This window comes from Theropithecus gelada, chromosome 4, assembly GCF_003255815.1.
Source record: "Theropithecus gelada isolate Dixy chromosome 4, Tgel_1.0, whole genome shotgun sequence".
Taxonomy (NCBI): Eukaryota; Metazoa; Chordata; class Mammalia; order Primates; family Cercopithecidae; genus Theropithecus; species Theropithecus gelada.
The window spans coordinates 100,903,513-100,927,817 of record NC_037671.1 but is presented as its reverse complement, the minus strand read 5'-3'; the positions used below and the strand labels follow the sequence as shown (position 1 = coordinate 100,927,817).

The following is a 24,305-nucleotide window of genomic DNA, read 5'->3' as shown; positions in this document are numbered from 1 at the left end:
GGATCACGAGGTCAGGAGTTCAAGACCAGCCTGGCCAAGAGGGTGAAACCCTGTCCATACTACAAATATGAAAAAAAAATTAGCTGGGCATGGTGGTAGGCACCTGTAATCCCAGCTGCTCGAGAGGATGAGGCAGAGAATTGCTTGAACCTGGGAGGCGAAGGTTGCAGTGAGCTGAGATCATGCCACTGCACTCCAGCCTGGGCGACAGGTCGAGACTCCACCTCAAAACAAAACAAAAAAAAACAAACAACAACAACAACAACAAAAAACAGGCATGAAGAGTAGTTATCACCAAATGCAATTTGGTGATAATTAATGAACAATTAATTGTAAATCTCTTAAATATAGGAGCATTTCCATAAAGTGATTTGATAAAAAAATTCAAAAATAAGATATTTTTTCTATGTTTATAGCATTAAAAATATTCAATCACAGAAATCTATCCCAATAAAGTCTATCTGTGTATTCTATTGAAATTGTGATAGTTTCCCTTTAACTTTATTTTAAAATATTACTTTTAAAATTGTATTTGTGTTGTTTCTTCTGAATCTTCATGAGAATTTCATCAGAAAGTTGAGAGGAAGCAAATATTTCACAGTCATAATGAGGATAGCTTTCATTATGGACATCTAGACAGTTCTTTGATTACAGATTTGCAGATAATTTTAATTATTTGAACTCTAAAGCCAAAACCAGAATTTATAATAAGGGGCACCTGTGTTGAAAGAGTGGCTTCAAGATTAAAAAAAAAATGGAAAGTATATTATAGAAAAACAGGTTCTTAATGAAGGGAAACTTTATGTTTTGTTTCTTCAGTTTCTGCTTTTCTTTAGATCTGACTCAGGAACATCATATATAGCTCTTCTAAAATATCTGTCCAGCCATGTCTTCAACTTGACAGCTGGCATAGGAGTGCCAGGCCACCTGCCAAGTGAGGAGCTGAGCCATGCTCAAATGCTTTCAAGCAGAATGAAGAGCTAATATTCTTATGGCCTAACTTTTAATAATTTGTGATTATTGGTTGGAAATGATTGGTTGTTCTTACACATTTATCCTAAATTGCTTCAGAAAATGTTTCTTTTTTATTATTTAAGAACATTTCATAAAATCATTTATTATTATGGTGATAAATAAAGGAGTTTTGGGTTTTCTTCCTTAGGTAGCCAATTCTTTGTTAATGAGTTTGACTAAAATTGTAAGCCTTATAATTGTAAAACAATTTTTAAGAGTTTCAAATTTATCAATATTAGAAAACAAAATATATTTAAGTGCTAATTTAGCTGATCATTTAGAAAAGTTTCAGAAAGTATATAAAAAGAAATGCAGAAGTAAAGATTATTACATTATTTGTAAATGATTCCTTTATAATGCATTTATTTGCATTCATAAAAACTGTATTTTTAACTTGATGAGATTTAATGAGAATCTAGTATCATTAACATTTATAAAAATTGATAACTTCTTATATTTCCAGAGCCTACAGATGATACCAAGCTTGTGATTTCAATTATTTTAATAAATACCACCACTGATCTAAACTATATTTTAGGCATTCTAAATAGTCTTCAGTTATTTTGTTCTCAGATAAATTTTTTAAGTTTTATAAATATACATAGCAAAACTCTGATGTCAAAAATGGGAAGGGGTCATATATTTAAGAATATTAGTTGGCAATAAGCTTAACTACTAGTATTTTCATTGCATATCAATAACTCATACTACCCCAAATGCTACAGGAAAAATATGCAGAAATTGAATTGGACATGCCAAAAACTAAGCTCCAATTCACAGTCACAAGAAATGACCAACAAGAACAATAAGTAACAGATAACCATAAAATAACAGTTGATTGATATTCCACTGACAGGATGGTATTATTTTATTTCTTTTTCCATATCTGTCATTCCAATAAATGTACTTTTACTTCTGTAAAGCTAAGAACCTTCCTGTCATTGTCTGAGTCCATCTTCCAATTTCCTCCAACTCATTGTGGCTCTTCAAGTCTGAATTCTGCCATCCCTAATTAGTGTTCATGTCAGAAGCCATAGTGCACCACAGGTTATCAAAATTAGAAGTGAGAATACCAGGAAGAACAAGTGAAGAAGCCTCGAAGCTACCATCAGTACAACTCAATGTTTTCAAGAAAAAGCAATACAGGAGATGACTGGTTTGTGAAAATCAAAAACTACTGGTGATAAGTATCTCCAAATGGGTTCATATATGTTTTCTTGTCTGGAAAACAAATCCTATTTTTATATGTCAAGATACTATTAAAAAATCACTTTCAACTGAACTTTCTATATAGAAAAGGAATAACTATCATAATCTAGGCCTTGTGTTTTATTTTTAAATTATTTTTTATTTTAGATTCAGGGGTTACATGTGCAGGTTTGTTACATGGATATACTGAGTGATGCCGAGGTTTGGGCTTCTCATGACCCTGTCAACCAAGAATGTGGTATCCAATAGGAGGTTTTCAAGCCTTTCTTTCTTTCTCTTTTTCTCCCTCCCTCTTTGGAATGTCCACTATCTATTGTTCCCATCTTGTTTCCATGTGTACCAATGTTTAGCTCCCACTTAAAAGTGAGAACATACAGTATTTGGTTTTCTGTTTCTGTGTTAAATTGCTGAGTCAAATGGCAATTCTATTTTTAGTTCTTTGAGAAATCTCCAAACTGCTTTCTACAGGGGCTAAACTAATTTGCATTCCCACCAACAATGTAAGCATTCCCTTTTTTCCCCTACCTCACCAGCATCTGTGTGTGTGTGTGTGTGTGTTTGTGTGTGTGTGTGTGTGTGTGTGTGTGTGTGTTTAATATAATAGCCATTCTGACTGACTGGTGTGAGATGGCATCTTGCTGTGGTTTTGGTTTGAATTTCTTTGATGATTAGTGACACTGAGCGTTTGTTCATATGCTTGTTGGCCTCTTGTATGTCTTCTTATTGAGAAGTGCCAGTTCATGTTCTTTGCCCACTTTTTAATGGGGATATTTCCTTTTCTTGTTAAGTTCCTTTTAGATTCTGGATATTAATCCTTTGTTGGATGCATACTTTACAAATAACTTTTTCATGCAGAACCTCTTTAAGTAGGTCACACTTGTCAATTTTTGGTTTTGCTGCAGTTGCTTTTGAGGACTTAGTCATAAATTTTTCGTCAGTGTCTAGAAAAGTGTTTCCTAGGTTTTCTCCCAGGATTTTTACAGTTTGTGGCCTTAAATTTAATTTCCTTGATATATCTTCAGTTAATTTTTGTATAGAGTAGCAGTCCAGTTTCATTCTTGTGCATATGGTTAGCCAGTTTCCCAGAACCATTCATTGAATAAGGTATCCTTTCCCCATTATTTGTTTTTGTCAATTTTCTCAACGATCAGTTGGTTGTAGGAGTGTAGCCTTATTTCTGAGTTTTCTATTCTCTTCCACTGGTTTATGTGTCTATTTTTATACCATTCCCATGCTGTTTTGGTTACTGTAGCCTTGTAGTATTATTTGAAGTCAGGTAGTGTGATGCCTCTGGCTTTTCTCTTTTTGCATAGGGTTGCCTTAGATATTCAGCCTCTTTTTCATTTCAATATGAATTTTAGAATAGTTTCTTTTTCAAATTCTATGAAAAATTACATTGGTAATTTTACAGGATTAGTGTTGAATCTATAGATTGCTTTGGGCGGTATGCACAATATAATGATATTGATTCGTCCAACTCAGGAGCATGGAATGAGCATGGAATGCTTTTCCATTTGTTTGTGTCATTTTTCAGTGTGATTTTTGTTGTTGTTGTTTTGTTTTGTTTTGTCTTTAGTGCTCCTCATGAAGACATTTCACATTTTTCAGTTAGGTGTATTCCTAGGTTCTTTATAATTTTTAAGGCTATTGTAAATGGGATTGCATTCCTGATTTGGGTTTCAGTCTGAATGTTATTGATGTATAAAAATGCAACTGATTTTTGTATGTTAATTTTGTATTCTGAGATTTTGCTGAAGTCATTTATCAGGTCTATGAGTCCTTGGAGGAATCTTTGGGGCTTTTTAGGTATAGAATCATAAATTCAGTGAAGAAAAATAATTTTACTTCCTCTTTTCCTATTTGGATGCCTTTATTTCTTTCTGTTGCCTGAATGCTCTGACTAGAACTTCAAGTACAATGTTGAATAGAACAGGTGAGAGTGAATATCCTTGTCTTGTTCCAGTTCTTTTTTTTTTTTTTTTTTTTTTTTTGAGACAGAGTCTCACTCTGTCACCCAGGCTGGAGTGCAGTGGTGCTATCTCCGCTCACTGCAAGCTCCGCCGCCCCCGGGGTTCACGCCATTCTCTTGCCTCAGCCTCCCGAGTAGCTGGGACTACAGGCGCCCGCCACCAGGCCCAGCTAATATTCTGTATTTTTAGTAGAGATGGAGTTTCACCATGATCGCCAGGATGGTCTCGATCTCCTGACCTTGTGATCCTCCCACCTCAGCCTCCCAAAGTGATGGGATTACAGGCGTGAGCCACCGTGCCCGACCTTGTTCCAGTTCTTAAGGGCCATGCTTCCAACCTTTCCCCATTCAGTATGATGTTGGCTGTGGGTTTAGCATTGATGGTTATTCCTTCAATGCCTGGTTTGTTGAATATATTTATTATGAAATGATGTTGTATTTCACTGAATGCATTTCTGCATCTATTCAGATGACCATATGGTTTTCTCTTAATTATGTTTATGTGGTGAATCACATTTATTTATTTGCATATGTTGAACCATCCTTGTATCCCAGGAATAAAGCCTACTTGATCGTGGTAAACTAATGTTTTGATGTGCTGCTGGATTTGGTTTGGTCATATTTTGTTGAGAAGTTTGGTGTCCATGTTCATCAAGAATATTGGCCTACAGTTTTCTTCTTTGTTGTATCTTTGCCAGATTTTGATATCAGGATGCTGCTGCTTTATAGAATGAGTTAGGGAAGAGTCCTTCTACCTCGAATTTTCGGAATAGTCTCAGTAGGACCTGTACCAACTCTTCTTTGTGCATATAATAGAATTCAGTTGTGAGTCCATCTGGTCCACAGCTTTTTGGGTTGATTAGCAATAATGATTCAATTCCTTTGCTCATTTTTAGTCTGTTCAGGATTTCTGTTTTGTCCTGGTTTAATCTTGGAAGGTTGTGTGTTTCTAGAAATTTACTCAGTTTCTCTAGATTTTCTAGTTCATGTCCATCGTGATGTTTATAGTAGTCTCAGGATCTTTTGTATTTCTGTGGAATCAGTTGTAATGTCACATTTGCTGTGTTCAGTTGTGCTTAGTTGGATCTTCTCTCTTTTCATTCTGTGTTAATCTAGCTAGCAGTATATCAATGTTGTTATCCTTTCAAAGACCTAACTTTTCATTTCATCGATTCTTTGTTTGTTTTCTGGGTCTCAATTCATTTAGTTTTGCTCTGATTATAGTTATTTCTTTTTTATGCTAGCTCTGGATTCAGTTTGTTCTTGTTTTTCTAGTTCCTTTAGGTTGAGATTAGGTTGTTAATTTGAGATATTTCTATCTTCTTGATGTAGGCATTTAGCACCATAAACTTTCTTCTTATCACTGCTTTTCACACATTCCAGAGGTTTTGGTACACTGTCTATTTTCCTGTTTCAAAGATTTCTTTAAATTTCTCCCTTAATTTCATTGTTTGCACAAAAATCACTGAAGAGCAGGTTGTTTAGTTTCTATGCATTTGTGTGGTTTTGAGAGTTGCTCTTGGTGTTGCTTTCTATTTCTATTCTACTGTGCTTTGAGAAGATGCTTGGTGTGATTTCAGTTTTTTAAAACTTATTGAGACTTGCTTTACGATGAAGTTCGTGGTCAATCTTAGAGTATGTTCTGTGTGTAGATGAGAAGAATGTATATTCTGCGGTTTTTGGATGGAAGATTCTGTAGCTGTCTATTAGGTCCATTTGGTCAAGTGCCAAATTTAAGTCCAGAATTTCTTTGATTTCTGCCTCAATGGTCTGTCTAATTCTGTCAGTGGTGTGTTGAAGTCATTCACTATTATTGTGTTGCTGTTAAACACTTTTCTTGGGTCTAGAAGTAAGGTTTTATGAATGTGGGAGTTCCAATCTTGAATAAATATGTATTTAGAGTAGTAAATCTTCTTGTTGAATTTAACCCTTTATCATTATATAATGCCATTCTTTGTAATTTTGTACTATTGTTGCTTTAAAGTCTATTTTATTTTTTTATCTAATACAAAAATAGCAATCCCTGTCCTTTTTTTGTTTTCCACCTGTGTGACAGATTTTTCTCCATCCTTTTATTTTGAGTCTATGGGTGTCATTACATGTGAAATGGTACTTCTGAAGATAGCAGAAAGATTTATCTTGTTTTTTGTTTCTTTTTAATCCAACGTGGGGCTATATTTTAAAGCAAAAACAAATAGTACACCAAGCTTGCAGAGCAATAGTTTATCCTAGTAAGATTTTTTAATAAACCATGCTTATTGTTTACTTTTTTAAACAAAATTCAAGTACATTCTGAGGCAATCTAGAAAAATTCTTTTACTTTCTTCTTTTCTACTTTCTTCTGCAATCTTTGTCAGGAGTGATTTTCATACATACACACACATAAATCTTTCATAAACCATGCAAGTATATTCATATACTTAGTTTCTACAAACTGTATTTACCTCATTTCAGAAACATAACTTTAGAGAATTTCAAAATGTACAAAAATCTGAGTCTTGTTGGCCATAGTTATAATTCTAAGAAAACTTTCTGATTGTATTCTGTAACTATAGAAAACCTACTGGGATTTGGGAAGATGAGAATAACTTCTTTCTCCGTGAAAAGTATTATTTAATTACTGGAAATTGTAGTGAATCTTACGGAAATAATGACTGTGTAATATAGTTGAACTCAACTTTCAAGAAAAAAAAAACGGTGAGTTTTGCTCGTTGTGCTGTTCACCAATGTTTCAATAAAGGAATTTACTGATGTCAGAGTAATATGTCTTAAGAGAGGATTCGGCATCGTGATTCATTCATGCTTGTATTAAGAAAAAAAGTCCTTTAAAAAAATTGATACACTATTAAATTCCTTCAGTTGGTTGTTACTATCTTTCTGCTGATATTTCTATTTTGGTCATTAAAACTGTGGGTAGTTTAATTCACAAGGGAAATATAGTAAGGAAAAAAAAAACTGAAGTTTGAATCAATCAAATGTACTATTTTATTGTGGTTCCAGTAAAAGGCTTAATGGGAAAGCAGACTGTACCTATTAGCTAATCTCCAAACAGCATTTCATCTCTGAATCTAATTTATTAGACCCTTACATAAATAATCAAGATTTGACTGCTCAAAAGTCATTGCCAACATCTCCATCCATACATGAGTATCATTCATCATCCCCTTTCCCACCATCCCCATCACACTCTGTGGCAGTGCTATCATCCCTGCTTCTAGGCTTTTAACCTTTAAGTTTTCGTCCACCTTCCTCAATAGTTTTTGCCCTATATAATGCATCCCCAAGAAGCCTCATACTTAATTTTCAATGTTGCCATCTCTTTCCTCTTTCCTATAAGTACAGTGCCTCTCAAAGCAGACTCTAAAAATAATCACCCATTCAGTAGTACCCATGAACAAATCATATCTCATTTGTTCAAAATGCTCTTGATTACTTCTCTGTTGAACTTTCTGAGAATACTCTACTCGTTCTCCTTTAGGTACTTGAATTGTGAAAATGGGTTTTAAAGGGACTGAGGAATCTAAGAATAAACACACCTCTGGCTGGGATGAATAGAAAGGTACTGGAATCATAAACAGCGATTGAAAATATTGGCAGAATCAGCACTGTGAGTCCTGAATCAAAGGAGGAGGATTGATGCATGTGGAGCATGATACTATACGTTCAAGTGGCTATATGTCCAGTAAGTAATTGCAAATTTACATCTGAATCTCAGTTCAAGGTTGTAGCTAAAGTTCAGATTATATAAGTGTATATGGTCCTATTGTGATAACATCTTTCTAAAAAATGAGAATGTTAAGGCAAAAATATTTCATTTCCATGTAGTTTGCTAGTGGTTGAGCTGAATTCAAAATTCAGATTTTTCTATTCATTCTTTTATACAAAACTTAATATACTGATCATAATAAAATAGTCTTCAACCATTTTAGTATTGACAATTATAAAATTATCAATTTTATAGTATTGACAATAACGTTTGGAATAAAAATATAAAGGCAAAATGAAACTGCTTGTAATTCTTCATCATGGTAGTTAATTTAAATCAGATTTAATAAAGGACAAAGGAAAAAATATGTGTATATGAAGTAAAAAACGAGGTTCTGATCACTTACAAGGCTTTAGAAATTAAGACCCTAGGATTTTCAAAATTATACCTAATTTTACATCAAAACTCATGACTTTCTTCTTTCTCTACCACCATCAATAGTTTTATATTTGACTAGCTTTGTGGAAGTCTCTGAGAATATGAGAAATAAAATACATTTGAAATAAAACACATTGAGTTAGCAGAGCAAGAATGAAAGAGAGAAATGTAGTACCAGCACAATCCCTGAAATAGAAGAAAAAATATGGCGAGAAAAAGTGTGGTTGTCTGAACAAGCTGATTGTAGGAATGGGGTTAGAGAAGACTTTAGTTTGAATGAGTCACTCTCATCTCGCATTTTAACATGTGATTAAGACAGCTGAGAAGGAAAATATTTTTCCTCTTTGTGAGGCTGCAGTTTCTGGGTTGCTAAGACCAAATGCTACGCAACTCTCTACGAACTACGTGCTTGACAGTCCTTCTATGACAATGGAAAGACAAGAATCAGAGGGAAAACTTATTGCAGTGGCAGGCTTGAAGCCTTAGAAAAAAGATGCTTTTGTTGATATTATAGAAGAAGCCACAGAACCACTTAGGGGATAATTCGGTCACTTCTCTCTTTTGTACCGTGTACTTTTCGATTGTCATTGGAAATTTGCTTCCCAGTAAGCCTTCCATATCTGTGGGCTGTGACACAAAAGCTTTACAAGGTTAAGCAAGTAAACTGGATACTGTAATACCCTCCACAAAGTACTGTGAAAATAAAAAATAAGACTAAGTTTTCAGAAGCAAGCACATTTGTTAAATTCACTGAGCCACTGGGGAGAAGGAATCTCCTTGAGAGAAAATGCTTTTCTGAAAAAGTAACCAAATGCATAGTGATTTGTATGCTAAAGTGTTACTAGTCAACAAAAGGAGGAACATGTACAGTAGTATTTAAATGCTACTAATCTTCTGATGGACAAAAATTAATTATTATATAGGAACAGCACAGTGAGAAACACTCAACATATTCAGACAGGAGTGAAAAATGTCTATTGAAAACCAAGAATTTAGAGGAAAAAGTAGGCATTTCCTACATTAACTTGAATAATTGGAGACCATTAGTCTAAGTGAAATAACTCAGGAATAGAAAACCAAACATTGTATGTTGTCATTCATAAGTGGGAGCTAAGCTATGAGGATGCAAAGACCTAAGAATGATACAATGGAATTTGGGAACTTGGGGGAAAGTGTGGGAGGGGTGTGAGGGATAAAAGACTGCAAAATTGGGTATGGTATATACTGCTTGGGTGATGACTGCACCAAAATCTCACAAATCACCACTAAAGAATTAACTCATGGCTGGGCACAGTGGCTCATGCCTGTAATCCCAGCACTTTGGGAGGCCGAGGCGGGCAGATCACCAGAGGTCAGGAGTTCAAGGCCAGCCTGACCAACATGGTGAAACACCATCTCTACAAAAATACAAAAAATTAGCCAGGCATGATCCCAGCTACTCGGGGCACTGAGGCAGGAGAATCACTTGAACCCAGGAGGTGGAGGTTGCAGTGAGCCGAGATCATGCCATCGCACTCCAGCCTGGGCGACAGAGGGAGACTCCATCTAAAAATAAAATAACACAGAACTTACTCATGTAAACAAACATCACCTGTTCCCCCCAAACCCATAGAAATAAACAAACAAACAAATAAATAAAATAATACTTAGTCCCCTGATACTTCCTCTAGCTAACAGCAGCAGTGACAAGAAGACCAGGTTACAAACTGAAGGTTTAGCACATGTTATACTTTAAAATCTCTTACGACCTGCCCCCCAAATTGTATTTTTTGTTATTATTTTTGGCAATTAGGAACTCACATTTTAACAACCTCTATACAACAAATAAAATCATCATAAATGAAAGTATAATTTGAAAGATAATAGTTTTAGTTCCATTAATAATGATAAACACAAAAAAACAGAGAATTTTAACAGCAACTGAACTTGGAATTCAAAGACGAGAGAGGCAATATGGAGAATCACAAACAATATTAAAATTAGGGCATAAATAGAGCTGAGCTTTAGGCGTAGACTGTAGATGACGATTCATAAATCTCCAAATTTATATCACAAATTTTAATTCAAAAGTAAAAAATAATTAAATAAACATAAAATAAATGTTTAATGCTTTCTATGTAAATTTACTGTATAATACAATTATGTGCTGTACCCGTACAATGTACTGGGTCTAGGTCATGTTATTAAAGTGGAGTAAAAACATGTGTAAACATTGCAATTCTTAAGAGAAAAAAAGAGGTAAGTTCCTATATTGTCTTGATCGCCCAGGAGAATCTGAGATTATAAAGAGGTTAAAAGAAAACTAAGCACTAAATAAGGGGAGCACAGAGACTAGAAACTCAACATATTCATGCAAGCCTAAATATGTTCTCTGTAGAGAAAAATGCTTAGATGTTCGGGGGCACATCTCTAAGGGCATCACAAGTTTCTAACATATGTGGGACTTCTGGATGAGAAACACTGCTTTAGGTAAACAATTATCAATCAAGATGCTGTTTTGATCATAAACTATAAGTGTTAGCTTTTTCCATATTTGACCACTAGAATTTTCATTTTATAGTATCAGCTGCTCAGGTTGGACAAACAGATTGGTCAAAACCATACAGCTACTCTACCTTCTAGTTGTATGGCCATGAGTAAATTACTTAGGTTATACAAACATCAGCTTTCTAACTTAAAAAAAAAAGAAAGATATAATACTATAAATAAGTAATGGTATCTACTTCAAAAGTTTATTATTACAAGTAAATGAATAAATCCATGGAGAGTGTTTTAAACTATGTCTGAGACACAGTAGGCATGTAATATATGTCTGCTAGGATTTTTCGTAATGGACCATATTCATACATTTATATTGGATGCAGTTGAGAAGCAGATCGAAGCATTAGCACCAGTCATAATGGTCTTTCAATTCTGCAAAATTTTCCAAGCCCTTTCCTGCTTTAGGGTGCTTGCATATGCTGTTCTCTTTGCCTAGAATATTCCCTTGCCCTTTCTTCACCTTGTTAATTTCTCCTCAAACTCTAGGTCTCAGCTGCCTATTCTTCTACTGTGAGTTCTAACCTGACTTGCCCTTCCACTCTTGACCTCTAGTATAACTCAAAATTACCCTGTATATTAAGGCACCATACCATTTACTTTTCTCTTATATCTTAATTGTAACTTGTATGTCTTCGTGTGTGTGTGTAAAACTCTCCATATGAATTCCTGCTATTTTCTAAGTTCAATAAGGGAAGAGATCATGTCTATTTTGTTAGCTTTAAATACAGTGCTTGGTATATCATTATTATTCAATACATATTCATCAAATAAAATAATGAATAAAATTAAATAAACGAATGAATAAAATTCATGAGAAATAGAGCTGATTATAATTAGCTTGTGGATAGTGCTGAATTCCAGAATACCTCATCATTTTTTAAAGACCCATAATAAAAGTGTTGAACAAGAAGCACAAGTTAACATCTCCTTGTATCTCCTTCCCATAATAGGGATATGGAAGAAATGTCATTATTCATAATGTGGCCAGAATTTCCTCTAAGATATTCCAAGAGAAAAGGACAAAATAATCATAACATCAATCAAAAGATAATTTCTCCAAAACTATAAATAAAATACCAGTAAATTATGTCAAGCATAAGCTTACATAAATAAGGTACATAATCTTTTCAAATCTATTCTTTACTTAACTATGAATACATTGAAGTCAGAGTATTTAGAAAAAAGAATTTTTTTTTAAACTAAAAGGTATAAAAATAAAGTGCTTTATTTTCTCCTTTTAGGAAATATTAGGATCTTTTAGAAACAAGTAGTGTGGCATACTCTAAAATGTAAATAACTTGTTTATTGACATGTGAGCTTAGTGCATCTTCCATAGTTGATCTTACATCTTATTTATATGGAGTAATAATCTGAGCTGTAGTTCTTAATCATGGTTATAGATTTGTGTTACCTGTGAAACTTTAAAAAAAATGAAAGTGTCCAAGATTCAAAGTCTGGAAATACTATTTCAAATGGTATGGGGTATGTGATAAGCTTTAGAACTAACTCTGATATGAAGACAAAATTAGATACCACTTCTTCATAGAGAGATATAAACTTGGTTATGATTGAGAAACAATATCTGAATACTTCTCAAAAAATAACACTGCATACTGAAGCAAGATTGAGAAATTATATGGGTACCTGCTTTAATATAAAATATAAATAAATCACCTGCTTTATCTGTACTAGATAATTTTAATAACCTGCACACTTGAAAAATAATTAAATATAGTCATTTGAAAGTTCTGTACTTCCTCTAATTTCCCATTTAATTAAATATCATTTATTTAATTTAATTTGACAAATATTTATTGAGTGCTTGCTATACCCAAGGCACTTTTCTCCAACATTGAGAAATCAGAAAGTGTAAAATTTGATTATAGACCTTGTACAGCTTATGTCAAGTGGAGACACAAACATACATAGTTTTCTTAATTAAAAAATGGTAATGCCATGATGGAGTATTCTGGTACATAAAGTATACAAACTTCCTCCTTCTCCGCAAGACACAGACAACTTAATGGAGCTGTCAACGATTTTCATGGAGTGGGTAGCATTTGAGATGGACCCAAGAAGATGAATAGGATTTTTACTGATAAATAAGATTTTTACTGCAGAACAAAAGAAGAATTGAGCAGGCTGGGTGTGGTGGCTCACGCCTGTGATCTGAACACTTTGGGAGACCAAGGCGGGCAGATCATGAGGTCAAGAGATCGAGACCATCCTGGCAAACATGGTGAAACCCCATCTCTACTAAAAATGCAAAAACTAGCTGGGCATGGTGGTGGGTGCTTGTAGTCCCAGCTACTCGGGAGGCTGAGGCAGGAGAATTGCTTGAAGCCGGGAGGTGGAGGTTGCAGTGAGTTAAGATCGCGCGACTGCACTCCAGCCTCGCAACAGAGTGAGACTCCGTCAAAGAAGGAGAAGGAGGAGAAGAAGGAGAAGAAGAAGAAGAATAGAGCGATTTGGAGCCATCAAATAAGTGATGTTTTGGGGAGTTTGGCTATATCAGGGAGATGATAGAAAGGAGTGTAGGGACCAGATTACTGAAGTCTACAGATGTTTTCTACCCAGAATTATTGATCCTATGATCATTGCAGAGGTACATATGGTGTAGAAAGAGAAGACATAATCTAATTCTATTCCTCCAAGGAATGTTTAGTGATATTGGGAAAATAATGCACACATGAAATAAGAGCAGGATAATATTAATATTAAATCATATATTACTGATGAATATTATATCTCATAAATTTAGATAAGCATATTGCAGAGAAAGGGAAGAGCATTCACACAACTACATAGCAGACTAACTGGTTTTCCCAGTTCAATTAAAACACAGGATTCCTGAAAGAAAATAGTGGGAAGTGAAGATAAAAAGGTGAGAGAGAGCAAGACCATAGAAGATCCTAAACATAAAAATTTAAATTTATTGGCTCTTTAATGGCCAATAAGGATTCTCTAACAGTTTGTATAACAAGGAAGTAGAGAAACGACAGGATTAGATTGTCATTGCTGTTTGTTATTGTTGATGTTGTCCTGGTTCAAGCAGTCATCATCTGCCTGGAACAGAATTAGATTTTTATGGTGGGACTTGGGTGCACTGCAAAAGAGGAAGGCCATAGGCAGAATAAATAGTTACATGGCTATTGTAATAGTCCCAGCAGGAGGTAATGAGATCCAGAACACAGTGGCATGTAGACCAGAAAGAGGATGTGTAATTGCACTGTGAGAACATTTTGACCGAAGAAGAGGGCTAGGTTGGTGAGTATGGGTGTTATCTTTGAAAAGAGAAGAACATATAAAATTAAGTAAAAGAGTGTCTTAGACATTTGGATGTGACAGAGAGAGCAAGTATCCACTGAGGTTCTTAGCCACAGAGTGGTTAAAAACTTTATGACTTCCATCACTGTCACTTCATGATTATCAGCTTTGCTGACATTCCTGGTTGCTACTAAAGGGGTAAGAATATATATTCCTCTTAGATTGATTTCCCACCATAAATCAAATTTAGAAATTATATAAATGCTAAATGTTTACGGTAGTTTGTTCTAGATATTACTCTCATATTTTTACTGACTACCTTGGGATTAATAAGAATGGGCATTGATAAGCTTATTCTGTAGGTGAAAAGTATTGATTAAATAATATAAGAGCTATTTGCTTATCCTAAGTTAAAATTCCCTTTTGCAAATGACATCGTGGGCAAAAGTGAACATTACTGTGTGATGTAATTAAAAGATATAAATATAAGAGGGGTATAAACATCTAGCCTTACCATATTAATTTAAGTCTGTCAGTGGTGAAAATATTTCTGGCTTTAAAAAGCACTTGTCATTTGGTTACATTAGGGAAATTCATAAAGTAAAATTGATTTTCCAAGATGAGAACGATACAATGGGAAAGAAGGTTAAAATATAATTATAATGAGAAAAAATTCTGAAAAATAAGTGCCATGCCCCATGAAATATATTTGCGGAAAATAAAAGCAGAAGTAAAGTTCACTTTTGGCTCATCACTTAACTATATTTATAGAGCTTCATGTATTTTTCAAGTCTTGACATTGACAATTCTTCAATAGTAACTAATTTTGTAAAACTGAAAATATTTCCAGTAATATATTAAGCTGTATTATTAATCAACATAAACAGCCCAAACATTAATACAATTTAGATCATTAAAGACTAACAAAACTGTGACTAAATTAACATCGACTCATCTGTTGTACAGTAATTGCTAAATAACTGTAAAATACATTACATTCTCTTCATTACTGTTCCAATTATCATGTCCTTTTCTATGCACTACATAGATCTAAAAATAACGGAAAAGCAAATACTTACCAAAATGGTGGTAACAATCAAAGAACGATTGGATAAGGAATCTGTGATGTTTGCCGGCTTTCCCTTTTGACTTTCTGTCATATTCAGGCCACTGGCTGGATCCCACGTTCCAATCTATAAAATAGCATATGTACTTTGTAAATTGTCCATCAGGCACCTGGGAGAGAGTACTGCAAGAGAAAGTTAAGATTGCTAACACTTATTATTCACCTCTGCTGCATTATCTGCTGCTGTTAAAGTAAAGGCAGCTTGTTTTAAGCATGATTCACTGCTCTGTGAAGTGTGTTCAGTGAAGTGTAACATTAAAGAACAAAATGATCCACTGAACTTCTCCAGTCAGTATGGGAGCTTAATTTTCCATTCAAGCTTTCATTCACCAAGATGAACCACATTTGATGATACCTTGATAGCTGGCTGGAAACTCATTAATAGCACACATATTTTACTGTAATGGATCTCATCCTCTCATTATAAAGATAACATGCCATATTATAGAGACAAAGCTAAAAGAGCAAAATCTAGGGATCCAAGATAAATTAATAGGTAAAGGTAGGCTTAAGGGAAGCACTGATTAGTGTTTTGCACTACCCCTGGTAGGATGAAACCATGCTCAGAACTATCTTTGGAGATTTAAAAACACACCTTTGCACCTTTTAAAATGCTCCCAAGAAAGGAGAAGACAGTAAAATCTCATCTGAATAACACATTCCAATACTTTCGTCTGTACTCCATTTAATATGAATTTTAATTTAACTAATACCTTCTGATAGATTAGGTCATATACGTACAGTGTTTAGACATTTTGTATTCACTGAACACAACCTATGAGATAATGCAGACAAGCTTCCAGAAGACACATGTAAGCACAGGATGTCACAAAATGCATTGATTAGATGGTTTATTGACACTTACACCATTGCACTATCATATAACAATGATCACCAATAAGGAAGAGCAGAGGCAAAAGAAGATGTGAAATCAGTTCTTTTTCCTCACTGTCTCAAACCTAGGAGTAATCAATAACAAAATATGTCTTCCATACTCTCCTAGATAAGTATCCAACTTATTTTTCTCAAAGAAAAGGAAAACTATCAAATTATCTTTAAAATAATTCTTTGTATATAAATGAAGTATTTTTTAAATGGCATTGATTTAGCAGGTATTATTTACTGTGTTCTAACTAAATATGCTAACAAAGGTCCCATCAGCATAACCTCTTTGCCATATTTCCTCATATGGAGTTAATTTTCCTCTCACCATTAAATTATGTATAGTCCTGATGTTTGTGTTAGGAAAGGAAAAAGTCAAGTAATTCAGTATTCTTTCCAAACTAAACCACCTACGGGCCAATTACATTTCTTTACATTAGACTATGCTTATGACAATGTCCTAAAGATGGAGTCTAATTCTATTTCCGTGTCAATAATGAAAGACTTTAGGGGCCAAGCAGGTCAGATCAATGTGAAACATGATAATGTACAGGGCCGTAGTAAGAATTTCTACGCAAGTGTGTACAATTTTTAAATCTCACAAAATGTCAAGGCACAGTAGAAAGGAGGGACCACAACCCCAATCCTGCTTTTCCAACAGCTGTGTGCCTTGGGGCTGCATGTTCCCAAAGTAGGTGCTTTAGTTGAGTTTCTAGTAAGGCACCACCAGGACTAGTAGAGGGCCTGCTGGGGACCTGGGTAGGGAAGGATGGAAGAGTGTCAAAACTAGAATGCTTGTTGACCTGCTTAAAGTCTTTAAATATTTATCTATCTATCTATCTATCTATCTATCTATCTATCTATCTATTTATTTATTTATATTTTTTATTTTTTTATTTTTTTGTTGTTGTTGTTGTTTAGACGGAGCCTCAATCTGTCGCCCAGGCTGGAGTGCAGTGGCGCAATCTCGGCTCACTGCAAGCTCCGCCTCCCGGGTTCACACCATTCTCCTGCCTCAACCTCCTGAGTAGCTGGGACTACAAGCGCCGCCACCACGCCCGGCTAATTTTTTGTATTTTTAGTAGACAGGGTTTCACCGAGTTAGCAAGGATGGTCTCGATCTCTTGATCTGCCCGCCTCGGCCTCCCCAAGTGCTGGAATTACAGGCCTAAGCCACCCGCGACCGGCCTGTTTATTTAAGATGGAGTCTTGCTCTGTCACCAGGCTGGAGTGCAGTGGCACAGTCTCGGCTCACTGAAACCTGTGCGTCCTGGGTTCAAGCAATTCTCCTGCCTCAGCCTCCCGGGTAGCTGGGGCTACAGGCGCCCGCCACCACGCTTGGCTACTTTTTGTATATTTAGTATAGACGTGGTTTCACCATGTTGGCCAGGATGGTCTCGATTTCTTGACCTCGTGATCCACCCGCCTCGGCCTCCCAAAGTGCTGGGATTACAGGCGTGAGCCACTGTACCTGGCCAAAGTGTTTCAAATTTAAAATCATTTGCAAATACTCTTTTGGCTAAACAAGACACATCTGCAGATAGTACTTTGCAGTGAATGACTGTCACTTTTCTATATCTGGTCCATAATTAATACCTATCATGCATTTGTTCTCTCAGATTTTACTTTTTTTTATATAAATTGGCAAAATAGCTAGGATTTTCAGATGTGTAACTCTACCAGCCAAACCACTGACAAACATCATTTGTCCACTGTCGTCTATCTAATAAAACCTTAGAAAGTTTTCAGCTTTCTAACCAAGTAACTGATACAAAGAATTTCCCATTCCACATAATGCCACCCTCCACTATTATTTGTATAACAATAATTTAGCTAAATGTTCACTCATCTTATCATCTGAAAATACTTCTCTAGTTTCATTATTGGTTAGTTGCTTTTCTAGTTTTTTTGGAGTTCGGACACAGATGCATATTACATGAACCTACAATTTCCTATACTCACGAGTATTAGTTATCCTCTTTTGTAAATCTCAGCTTTCTTAGCATAACATTATGAAATTTCAAAAATATCGGTGGCTTTAAAATTTTAAGTCAAATAAAATTTTAGATATTCCCTAGATTGTCAACTATATAACTCAAAACTTTCTTCCATTGAGGAAGTTGTCACCAGAGATTTTGTTTTGTTTTAATGGCAAAAACCATGGATAAAGTAATGACAATCATATTTTTATCCATTTGGGAACCACTATTTTGTCATATGACTTATGACTTGATCAAGCCTTTGAAGTACCTTTTTTTTTTTTTTTTTTTTTTTAGCTCTGAAATGGAATTAAGATGCTTAAGTACTGTTGACCTTATAGAATTGCTCTATATATGGTGACTCTACATCCTGGTTTGCCCAGGTACTGTATTCATTAATAATACCCTCTTGTACAAATAAAAAAAAATCATGATTTGGGTAATAAATCATAGGGCCATTCTAATTATAAGGATTCAAGTAGATACAAGAAGTATGAAAGTGCTTCAAAAGTCATAAGGAGCTATAGAAAATTATGATTTTATTCTTTTTATTTTATCTTATGTTCCAATTGGCTCTTTAATTTCTTCTTGTGGTCAGAAATATAATGCATATTAATTGTCATCAAATAATAAAATATGCAAAAGATTAAGAAGATCAATTTAAACTTTGAACCTCTGAATACACCCAGAGTCAATCATGGTTAATATTGTAGTCCTCTTTTTTCCTGTCATTTATCTTTCCACATACATTCCTAGAATAGTTTCCGTCATAGCCTTGTAGTTAATGGCCCAGCTTTTATGGACAGTGTATTTGACTGCCAGGATCCTATGTCCACCGCTTACCATCAGGTGACTTGGGCACATTATTTCTTTATGCCTCAATTCTCCCATCTGTAAATGGGAAATAATAGTATCTACTTCTAAACTACAGTGAAGATTAAATGAAAAAGTATTCAACATAGTGTGTTTATAAGTATGCTATAATTACGACAATTACTAATTATATTCTGTTTATACACTATTGTGAGCATTTTCTCCTACCAAAGACAATCAAATCCATAGTTATAATGACTACACAAAATGGTCATATGAACATATCGTGATTTAACTATCGTTGTTACAAGGCCTTAGTAAACACATTTATTTATAAATATTTGTTCACACATTTTATTATTTTAAAAACAGATTTCTAGAATTAGAATGACTGAGCGCAAATAATCTGCGTTGTTAATATTGTTATTACATGTTGCCAAATACCTTTCCAAAATAATTTCTCTACTTGTTTTCTTTCCCTTTACAGTTCATGGTAGTTTCCATAAGACAACTGTGTAACAATTTAGCTTTTATTTTTAATAGTTTGAATAACATCAGGTTATATTATAGAGGTTTATAATTGTCACGTCTTTTAACTGTAGATGGTGTTTTTATTGATAAAAAATAACTGTTTTATTTCAATTACTTTGTTTTGCCTCAACTCCCAATATATATTAATCACACTTACTTTACCTCCATTATTTGTGTCTTTGCATTTGCTGATAAATCATTATATATATTTTCACTTTCAACATATTTCTCATTTTGTTGGATTTTTTTATAAGCAGTGCCTTGGTGGATTTTTCAATGTCCTAACTTTTTCTCTTCCTGAATCTTATCTTTATTTAGCCTTGCTCTCTTCACATTGGTTTGGTGTTTACTACTTATTTTCTACTCCTGGAAATTTTCCTGTGGTAATTGGGAGATAAAATACATTTAAGTCTACTAATATGTATTATCAACTTCTGTTTGAAATATTACTATCATGTTGAAAAATGAATATTCAGCCATAAAAATTGAAATATCTACTCTATGAAAATTATCTATGCTTTGCCCCATTCTGCTCCCACACATACTGATTCACAGTTTTAGGTAACTTTTTTTTTTTTTTTTGAGATGGAGTCTTGCTTTGTCCTTTAAGCAGGAGTGCAGTGGCACGATGTTGGCTCACTGCAAACTCCACTTCCTAGGTTCAAGCAATTCTCCCTGCCTCAGCCTCCCAAGTAGCTGGGATCACATGCATCCACTACCATGCCCGGCTGATTTTTGTATTTTTAGAAGAGACGGGGTTTCACCAGATTGTCCAGACTGGTCTTGAACTACTGACCTCAGGTGATCTGCCTGCCTTGGTCTCCCAAAGTGGTGAGATTACAGGCATGAGCCACCGTGCCCGGCTGGTTTTAGTTAATTTAATTTGGGGTTGTAAACACTGCCTCTCTTTATTTTGCTTTGTGCATTATGAATTATTTTGCTACAAGGAAAAAGCTATAATTTTGGTATAATTTGTAAACCCATTATTCGAAACTATCTTTTTTTGGGCTTAACCGAATTTGATGTTTACTAGGATATCTAGCCACAGTTCCTTCTTTGTTGAGTATTTGCTTTTCACTTATCATTGTTCTTATAAAAGACTATTATTTTCTATTCCTGGAAATTTTCCTGTGGTAATTGGGAGATAAAATACATTTAAGTCTACTAATATTTATTTATATGTATTTATAAAAGATAACTATGTGACATACTTAAATGATAGGTTGGAGATTTAAAGGTATTTTTGCTACCTTCTTAAATAATGAAAACTTGGCTAAATGAAGACCTATTGTATCAGAGCTGTCTTCCTTCAGAGCTAAGTTTTATTTATTTATTTTTCTCTAGTATTAATGTTGCTTAAAAAGGCTGACAGCTACCTCATATGTATTTCGTTGTTGGTGAATATTTTTTCTTGAAACTCTTCATTATTATCATTTGGAAATATTAAATCTCAACCAGTACATATGTGTGTGTGTGTGTGTGTGTGTGTGTAGATGTTTACATATGTATATGTATGCATGTATCTATATATACAGTACATTTATGTATATGCATACGTAGCATTTATGTATATGTTATATATGGATGTGTATACCATGTATATATGATTTTTTTGCAAAATATGTTACCTAAAGACTGAGTAGAGAAATAATAGTTCTTTTCTTAAATTGTCAGAAATATAATGCATTTCTCCATTTTCTGAACATAGACTTTGTTGCATCTTGTAGTTCTCAATTATTTGCATCCTCATGTCTTCTATAGAACTACTCTTTCCCTTTCACTACCTTATGCATATACCTTAATCACTGTTTCAAAATGTAGATAAAACAGTTCCTCCTCTGTGCAGCAATGGATGATCTTTTATTACGCTTCCACGCAGGCAACTTAGGATTGCTTTTACTTACTACAATAAGTATCACATTATATTTTAATTGTTTACTTACCTCTGTCTAGTAAAAAGTAAATTCCCTATGGATGGAGACTGGCATACTCATCTTTTTACCTGAAGGCCTTTGAATATAGGACATCCTATGGGCTTTATATGTGAGATCTCTGAATGTATTGGTTACATAAATATAACCAGTAAATGTTTTATTTATTGAACATAAATAATCATATTTATTGAACAGAAATAAATGTTTTATTTTTGTCATCTCAGAAATGCCACTTATGTATTGCTTTGAATCCAAGTTATATTTCATTTTTATTCATCCTGCTGTGTTAGACTCTAAGTGCCATGACAAAACGAAACATTTCATCAGTCTTTAAATTATATAATAAATATCCAATGAATATTTATTGAATAAATAAATAGAGTGAGTGAATTACTCCATGATAAAAACTTTCAGACTTTTTTCGTTGACATTCCAATATCATTCATTCATTTGGCAAATGTTGAACATACATTATGTGTCTATTCTTTTATAATTACATATTTTGTTTTCCATATTTTATATTCTCTTTTTGAGTTATTCTTAATGTTTTGTTTAAGATCTATCTCAATATCATATTTAGTGTTTGAAATATTGTGCCACATACCTTTACTATGTATTTCAATTTTTTCCAAATTATATTTTATAAGTATTTTAAATAAATATTGCACACTATCGGTTTTGTTTTTCAGGAATGTATAAATTCTTCATGTAATTTTGTTTTGTAAGTATATTTTTTCTTTGGTTTCTGTGTATTTTTTTTCTAGGTAGAAAAAGAACAGTTTTCACAATAATTTTTAAATTATTTATCTAATTAGTTGATCCTTTATTGTTTATTTATTTTGTTGACAGTTTTCTCAGTACAAATTTTGTTTTGGGGGGGGCGGAGCAAGATGGCCGAATAGGAGCAGCTCCAGTCTTCAACTCCCAGCGCCAGCGACACAGAAGACTGGTGATTTCAGCATTTTCAACTGAGGTACTGGGTTCATCTCACTGGGGAGTGCCGGACGATCGGTACTGGTCAGCTGCTGCAGCCCGACCAGCGAGAGCTGAAGCAGGGCGAGGCATTGCCTCACCTGAGAAGCGCAAGGGGGAAGGGAATCCCTTTTCCTAGCCAGGGGAACTGAGACACACAACACCTGGAGAATCGGGTAACTCCCACCCCAATACTGCGCTTTGAGCAAACAGGCACACCAGGAGATCATATCCCACACCTGGCCGGGAGGGTCCCACACCCACGGAGCCTCCCTCATTGCTATTACAGCAGTCTGTGATCTACCGGCAAGGCAGCAGCGAGGCTGGGGGAGGGGCGCCCGCCATTGCTGAGGCTTAAGTAGGTAAACAAAGCTGCTGGGAAGCTCGAACTGGGTGGAGCTCACAGCAGCTCAAGGAAACCTGCCTGTCTCTGTAGACTCCACCTCTGGGGGCAGGGCACAGAAAACAATAACAAAGCAGCAGACACCTCTGCAGACGCAAACGACTCTGTCTGACAGCTTTGAAGAGAGCAGTGGATCTCCCAACACGGAGGTTGAGATCTGAGAAGGGACAGACTCCCTGCTCAAGCGGGTCCCTGACCCCTGAGTAGCCTAACTGGGAGACATCCCCCACTAGGGGCAGTCTGACACCCCACACCTCACAGGGTGGAGTACACCCCTGAGAGGAAGCTTCCAAAGCAAGAATCAGACAGGTACACTTGCTGTTCAGAAATATTCTATCTTCTGCAGCCTCTGCTGCTGTTACCCAGGCAAACAGGGTCTGGAGTGGACCTCAAGCAATCTCCAACAGACCTACAGCTGAGGGTCCTGACTGTTAGAAGGAAAACTATCAAACAGGAAGGACACCTACACCAAAACCCCATCAGTACATCACCATCATCAAAGACCAGAGGCAGATAAAACCACAAAGATGGGGAAAAAGCAGGGCAGAAAAGCTGGAAATTCAAAAAATAAGAGCGCATCTCCCCCGGCAAAGGAGCGCAGCTCATCGCCAGCAACGGATCAAAGCTGGACGGAGAATGACTTTGACGAGATGAGAGAAGAAGGCTTCAGTCCATCAAATTTCTCAGAGCTAAAGGAGGAATTACGTACCCAGCGCAAAGAAACTAAAAATCTTGAAAAAAAAGTGGAAGAATTGACGGCTAGACTAATTAATGCAGAGAAGGTCATAAACGAAATGAAAGAGATGAAAACCATGACACGAGAAATACGTGACAAATGCACAAGCTTCAGTAACCGACTCGATCAACTGGAAGAAAGAGTATCAGCCATTGAGGATCAAATGAATGAAATGAAGCGAGAAGAGAAACCAAAAGAAAAAAGAAGAAAAAGAAATGAACAAAGCCTGCAAGAAGTATGGGATTATGTAAAAAGACCAAATCTACGTCTGATTGGGGTGCCTGAAAGTGAGGGGGAAAATGGAACCAAGTTGGAAAACACTCTTCAGGATATCATCCAGGAGAACTTCCCCAACCTAGTAGGGCAGGCCAACATTCAAATCCAGGAAATACAGAGAACGCCACAAAGATACTCCTCGAGAAGAGCAACTCCAAGACACATAATTGCCAGATTCACCAAAGTTGAAATGAAGGAAAAAATCTTAAGGGCAGCCAGAGAGAAAGGTCGGGTTACCCACAAAGGGAAGCCCATCAGACTCACAGCAGATCTCTCGGCAGAAACTCTCCAAGCCAGAAGAGAGTGGGGGCCAATATTCAACATTCTTAAAGAAAAGAATTTTAAACCCAGAATTTCATATCCAGCCAAACTAAGTTTCATAAGTGAAGGAGAAATAAAATCCTTTACAGATAAGCAAATGCTTAGAGATTTTGTCACCACTAGGCCTGCCTTACAAGAGACCCTGAAGGAAGCACTCAACATGGAAAGGAACAACCGGTACCAGCCAT

At 35.3% G+C, this 24,305-nt stretch overlaps 1 protein-coding gene across 7 annotated transcripts in view; it reads right to left on the bottom strand.

Moving 5' to 3' along the window:
• The window catches only part of GRIK2 (glutamate ionotropic receptor kainate type subunit 2), a 705,435-nt gene that overhangs the window by 243,527 nt on the left and 437,603 nt on the right, over nt 1–24,305 (bottom strand). For all 7 annotated transcript variants that reach the window (XM_025382118.1, XM_025382120.1, XM_025382119.1 and 4 more), the window contains one exon: nt 15,224–15,337. In XM_025382118.1, the coding sequence (XP_025237903.1) occupies nt 15,224–15,337 (114 nt within the window). The remainder of the gene's footprint in view (nt 1–15,223; nt 15,338–24,305) is intronic.